This window comes from Quercus lobata, chromosome 8, assembly GCF_001633185.2.
Source record: "Quercus lobata isolate SW786 chromosome 8, ValleyOak3.0 Primary Assembly, whole genome shotgun sequence".
Lineage (NCBI taxonomy): Eukaryota > Viridiplantae > Streptophyta > Magnoliopsida > Fagales > Fagaceae > Quercus > Quercus lobata.
In genome coordinates this window covers 40891632-40898454 of record NC_044911.1, presented here as the reverse complement: position 1 = coordinate 40898454, position 6823 = coordinate 40891632, and the positions used below count along the sequence as shown (strand labels likewise).

At 34.0% G+C, this 6823-nt stretch overlaps 1 protein-coding gene across 1 annotated transcript; it reads left to right on the top strand.

Annotated features, from left to right (window-relative positions):
* The first annotated feature begins 4548 nt into the window (after positions 1-4548).
* On the top strand, positions 4549-6679 carry LOC115955095 (anthocyanidin 3-O-glucoside 2''-O-glucosyltransferase-like). The gene is made up of 2 exons (XM_031073147.1): positions 4549-4656; positions 4966-6679. The coding sequence occupies exon 2, from the start codon at positions 5023-5025 to the stop codon at positions 6379-6381; it is 1359 nt and encodes a 452-aa protein (XP_030929007.1). The 5' UTR covers positions 4549-4656; positions 4966-5022; the 3' UTR covers positions 6382-6679.
* The last annotated feature ends 144 nt before the right edge of the window (positions 6680-6823 follow it).

Below are 6823 nucleotides of genomic sequence, written 5' to 3'. Positions count from 1 at the left end.
ACCATTTTTTAACAAAATCCTTGACTTCATCCTCTTCCGACAACCACTCCCCCATAGCATCTTTAATTGCCACAATCTGGTTTCTCTTTCTCCTAACTAAGGTTGAAACATGATAAAAGGCAGTGTTTTTGTCACCTTGTATCATCCAATTGACTCTCGACTTAAGAGCCCATAGCTCCTTCTCCTGATTCAGCACCATATCAAGCTCCTTCAGAAGAGCATTCTCCAAATTCAAAAGAAAATTGGAAGGCCGAATTGACAAGGTACGCTGAATACCATCTAATCTTGCCATGATGTTTTTCTTCCTAGCTAAAATATTACCAAATTGCACCTTGTTCCACTTGGTGGCATCCCTTTTGAAATGCTTAATAGCCTCTTCAAGAGCACCCGAATGCCTCCAAGCCTGGTTAACAACATGGGGGAAAGTTGGGTCCGACAACCAGCAAGTCTGGAATTTAAAAGGCCTATTGCCTCGCCTTTGGATGCAAGGAAGAACTTGAAGCATAACCGGGCAATGATCAGAATGACACCTAGTGAGGTGCACAACTCTGGCTTCAGGATATAAAAGACACCAATTAGGATTAACAAAAACTCTATCAATACGTTCCTGAATAAGAGCTTGCACTTCCCTTCTATTAGTCCAGGTAAACCGAGGCCCAGAAAACCCAATGTCAATCATGCTACACTTGTCTAAACACTCCTTAAACAATAAGGATCTATTTACACTAACAGCCCTTCCCCCAAATTTATCTTCTCCCTGAAGAGGCTCATTAAAATCCCCCGCTAGGACCCAAGGCATATTATGAAGATCAGCAACTTTAATAAGATTATTCCACAAAATGTGCCTTTCAGCACTCCTAGGACTAGCATATACTGCAGAAAATAACCAATCCAGGTTACAATTTATTACCTTGACCGTCACATGAATCTCCTGCTCCGTGCTCGTGAGTGGGGTAACCTCCACTCTATCTGAGTTCCAAAGCAACCACAACCCACCAGCATATCCAACAGTGTCCGTATGAATAGCACCATCAAAGGACAATCTGTCTGTTATCTCCCTTGCCCTGTCACCACCCACCTTAGTTTCCATGACCACTAGCATTGCCAGATTATGATTACGGACTAGCTCTCGAATATGACTCTGAAAGGAGGGCTTCAACGCGCCCCGGCAATTCCAAACTATGATATTCATTAAAAACTAGTGATAAGGTGCGGGCACTCGTCAGCAGGAGGCGTTGCCTTCGCCTCCTCCTTCAAATTCCATCCGCTCAGCTTCTGCATATCCAGAAGCTGCCCTTCCCCTGTCTAAACATTATTGACATTATGGTTGAGTTCCAAATTTTTTGGTGTATTTTTTTGAAAATAGAGTAGACATTTTTGTGTTCCACAACATTGTTCCTTTTGTGATATGTTTACTGTATGTTTAATAGTTTCTTTACTACATCTTAATTTTAGTTAATATGTATAAGTTTCTAGGTTTTGAATTTCAACTTATCAGTTTTTGTGGTTTTGGTATAATTTTTAGAACAAAATTTAACTACAAAATTGATTGTAGTTTAAGGTTACAATTTTACTCAATCTTTTTTTATTAGAGGTGAATTTTGACAAATCCACCGTTGGATTACATTTTTTTTTTTTATATCCTTAATGCTTGCAAAATTTCTATAAAATTAAAGATCAATAACTATGTCATCAATAAATAGTTTAAATTGCAAGTTTTTGTAGTTTAAAATTATGCATAAAATGTAAGCTTATAGATCATATAATAAATAATATCAAATTGGCAAAAAATTTGATATGTGTATTAAGAACATAAAGAACATATAATTCAACAGTTAGATTTTCAAAATATGTAGTAATGTGAATGATATTGAGTAAGGTTATAGCCTTAGGTTATAACCGATTTTGTAACTAAATTTTGTTCTAATTTTTACTTCATATAACAGAAATTTGGAGTTTCTCTTGCTTGACAAAAATTGAAACTTAGAGGACTAAAATGACAAAATTGAAAGTTAAAGGATTAAAATGATAAAAGCTAAAAGTTAGAGGGTCAGTTTTGGATTTTTTCCCAAAAAAAAAGAGAATGTCGGAAATGGGTGGATGATGTGGCCGATGATGTGACTGTTGATGTGGCTCAACAAGAGTGTAGCAACAATAAATACTACGCTTCAGCTTTTAGATATAATATAGATATAGATGATATGGCCTTTTAGTGGGTTTAAAAAAAAAAAAAAATCTTTTTCATCTTTTAGAATCTCTCTTTCTCCCTCAAGCTCTCTTGCCCTCAATTGATGAAGTCAAAATAACTTAAAATTCTACATAGGCTAGCAGCTATCAACATTCAAACCTTATAAAAAGTTGGAATCCATGCTTTTGCCTGACGAAAGATAGAATCAAATTCAAAATCGTAAACCATGTAAGGTTGTCCCACATAAGAAACTATAACCAGGGCCGGCTCAAGGCCTAGGCAAGTTAGGCCTAGGCCTAAGGCCCCACTAAAAAACAAAATTTTTCTTGGAAAAAAAGACCCCATTTTTTATAGTTAAAGACCCAAATTTTTATAAAATTATATATATATTCTAAAGGTTGTACATTTTTTTTATTAGTGATGTACAAATTTTACTATTAGCTTACAAATTGCCATGTTATTAATCACAAAAAATGTGATATAAACATTTATTAGTTAAATTGATGAAATTCATCAATGAGAAACAATATCACATTATATTTTGAACATTTTATAGTACTTTTAATTAGCGCATTTTTCTTTTTCATTTCTATTAAGACTTTCAAAGTACGAGACAACCTTAACTCAATTGAAACCCTAAAATATTTCAAAAAGATGTTATAAATGTGTTAAATTATCAATTATAGATTAATTTCCCCTAATAGTTTGAGACTTTGATTTTTGTAAACTAATATCCTACAAAACCATACACCAAATAATATATATATATATATATATATATCTCTCTCTCTCTTAAAATCAAAATATAAAATTAAAAATTAGATTACAACTTTATTTAATTATGCATCGTCTTATATCCAAAATAAAATATCTTTTCCAATCGCAATATATTTTTATTTCTTTTTATTAATATTTATAATTCAACTATGATATTCAATTCTCTATATAAAATTAACATCAGTTTAGCTGATATTATTTATTTATTAAATGTATCAAATTAACCTTAATTTGATTAGTATTAAATAATTTTGTTTAATTAATATTTATCTATTAAAGGCCCTGCATAAATTTTTCGCCTTAGGCCCCAAATTATGTTGGGCCACCCCTGACTATAACTTAACAAATTGGTGTAACTTGAACAATTAAAATGATAAAACTGGTTTCATAAAGAAGTTTTTCTCAAGAATGCATTAACGAACTTAAATAAGGAAAAATAAAGCTTTCAAAAAATTGTTTTTATACATATAGAATTGTCGCTAGCAATTAGAACAAATACCTTGATAATATTTTATCTAATTATTTTTAAAGAAAAGTTATCCGTAGTTATTTTATGTGAAAATTTCTCTCTCCATCATTATTTATTGTCATGCAAAGTGTCCTTGATATTCAGAATTCAAATTCTTCCACCCATTGTGACTATTGTATTATAAAAAATAAATAAAAATCCATTCATAATGGATAAGAAGCAAATGGGAGAGGACATTATTAAAAAAAAGAAGGTATTCCTATCATAAATATTAAGTTATTACACGTCTACATGACAACAATAATTCATATATAAAAGCTCTAGTTCAACGACAAAGGACCAAAAAAAATCAAATAACCTGTCATGAAAAACACGAGAGACAACCTTATAATCAAATACTAACTAAAATTTTCCTATTAAAAAAAAAAAAACTAAATTTTATTTTTTGAGACTTTAGGACAAGCTGATTAGAAAACTGGCCTAGGAATGACAAACCAAGGCAAGTATTAACACTTTTGTAGTTGTACTCTGATTATGTAATGTATTATAAACCCAGTTTAAAATACTTATTATTATTTTCATGTATGTTCTAATAAGTATTACTTTTTACTCAAAAAAAAAAATAATAGGGATGTTTATTCCACATTAGTTGTGTGTGTCTAGTGTCCGCTGTTTATAACCCCGGTTTACAACTATAAAAGTTAGGCTGTTTTGTAGTTGTACTCTGATTATGTAATATATTATAAACCCAGTTTAAAACACTTATTATTATTTTTGTATATGTTCTAATAAGTATTACTTTTTACTTTAAAAAAAAGAAAAAAAAGAAAAGAAAAGAAAAGAGGCAAGTATTAACATACTGCTCTAGAGGGGGATGGAAGAGATTAACTTTTTCTGGAAAGGAACTTACTGGAAATGCAAAATCATACTATATTTTCTTGCAGAAGAAGAATATCATAATTATTGTTTTTCTTGTTAATAGCTTCAGTTAGACAATGGTTTGAGAACTGTGATCTAACAACCAAAATGAAAAGGGGATGAACAGGGAATTAGGCAGTTGGTTTGAGATCTGTGATCTAACCACCAAAATGAAAAGGGGATGACCAGGGAATTGTCATAAAATAATATGATTCTTTGGTGAATAAACAAACAAGTTTGGATCTTTGTGAACTCTAAACCTTCCTGTTAACCCACTTTTCCATTTCCAACTCCCACACCACATGTAAGTGACACGATTTTACAATTTCAATTGAAATCATGTTTTCAAAATATGATTTGTTATTCATTTACAATTTTAATTGAAATCTTTTTCTCAAAATATGATTTCAGCTCACGTGGCTGTATGTATACTGTAAATGTGCATCTAGCAAGTTTGTGACCATTGTCGTATTAATATTATTATTGTTGTTCTTTTTTGCTGAATCTTAACTTACCGTTACGTAGTATTCCCTTAACTCCTCACTCATTACTTCTCCTACCATATGCTAATTATTTTTCTCTACGGTTTTGTTTTTGTTTTTGTTGTTGCTAGTTATTTTAGCTTCAGCTCTTGCAGCCCGGATTAATTGACTCAGAGAATTAGAAAGATATGGGTGCAACATCATTGCACTTGTTAATGTACCCCTGGTTTGCTCTTGGTCACCTTACCTCGTATCTCCACCTTTCAAACAAACTAGCCCAGAGAGGCCATAGAATCTCCTTCCTGATTCCCACAAAAACACAATCAAAATTACAGACTCTAAACCTCTACCCGGATCTCATCACCTTTGTCCCCATAATTGTTCCCCATGTAGATGGTCTCCCTCTTGGTGCTGAGACCACTTCCGATGTGCCTGTCCATTTGCAACCACTCATTATGACTGCCATGGATCGATCTGAGAGTAATATTGAGCTTCTTCTTCGTGAACTTAAACCGGACATTGTCTTCTTTGATTTTGCCCATTGGATACCAAAATTGGTCCGCAGCCTAGGTATCAGGTCAATTCTCTACGCCATTGTCTCTCCACTTACAGTATATTGTTCCAGTACTGCACATGTTGACAATATGCAGCAGCCTGGGTCTAGTTTTCCAGTATTGTCTTCATCATCCATCAAACTCCATGTCCATGAAGAACGAGCCTTGGCTGCATTAAAGACTCTGAACTTCGGTAGCGATGTCCTTTTAGCTGATCGCCTGTTCGCAAGCGTAACTCAATGTGACGCACTAGGATTCAGGACATGTAGAGAAATTGAGGGACCTTATATTGACAATCTTGAAAGCCATTTTGGGAAGCCTGTATTTCTTGCAGGACCAGTCATACCGAAGTCAGCTACTTCTACTAGTTTAGAAGAAAAATGGATTGAGTGGCTAGGAAGATTTGAGGCCGGATCAGTAATATACTGTGCATTTGGAAGTGAGTGCTTCTTAAACAAAGATCAATTCCAGGAATTGGTGTTGGGGTTGGAACTTTCGGGCTGGCCATTTCTCGCAGCACTTAAACCGCCATGCGGGGCTGAGTCTATTGAAGAAGCATTTCCAGAAGGGTTTGAAGATAGGGTTCAAGGAAGAGGGATAGTACATGGTGGATGGGTTCAACAACTACAGATTTTAGAGCACCCATCAATAGGGTGTTTCATCACACACTGTGGGTTAGGTTCTTTATTCGAAGCTTTGATGAACAAGTGTCAGCTGGTATTGTTACCGCATATATGTGACCAGTTTTTCAATGCAAGGATGATGAGCAACATTTTGAAGGTTGGAGTGGAAGTTGAGAAAGGTGAAGAAGATGGTTTGTTCACAAAAGAAAGCGTCTGTAAGGCAGTGAAGATTGTGATGGAGGTTGACAGTGAGGTAGGGAGGGAGGTCAGAGCCAATCATGCCAAACTCCAAGAGTTCTTGAGCAGTGAAGATTTAGAGTCATCTTATATTGATGATTTCTCTCAGAATCTTAAAGATTTGGTTGGATAATTTATGAGTTTCTAGCCAAGTATGGCTATTCTTGTCGTAAAAGTTTGTTAACTCTAAAATAACATGGTTCTTTATCAAGATGTTGGATCATGAATAACGTGTTGCGTGGTATTTGGAGGGTTCATATATGTTTTCAAAACTTGATTTCGCAATTTTAATTCCAATTGTATTTTACAAATACAATTTCATAATTTTAGTTGACATAGCATCGTGTGTTCCATACATACAGTGTGTAACCAGTGTGTAACTATTACCATTATTAGGGAAATAAGAGAAAAGCTAGATAATTTTTCGATCACATATGGAAACCTACTCTCAAGTTCTAGCTAACTATTGAATTATACTAATGGGTTTTCCCAGGAAAATAGAGGTGGTTTTGGAATGAGTATATCATGTTTCGGGTGTATATCTAACATCTCACAACTCGTGGGACTTATAAATG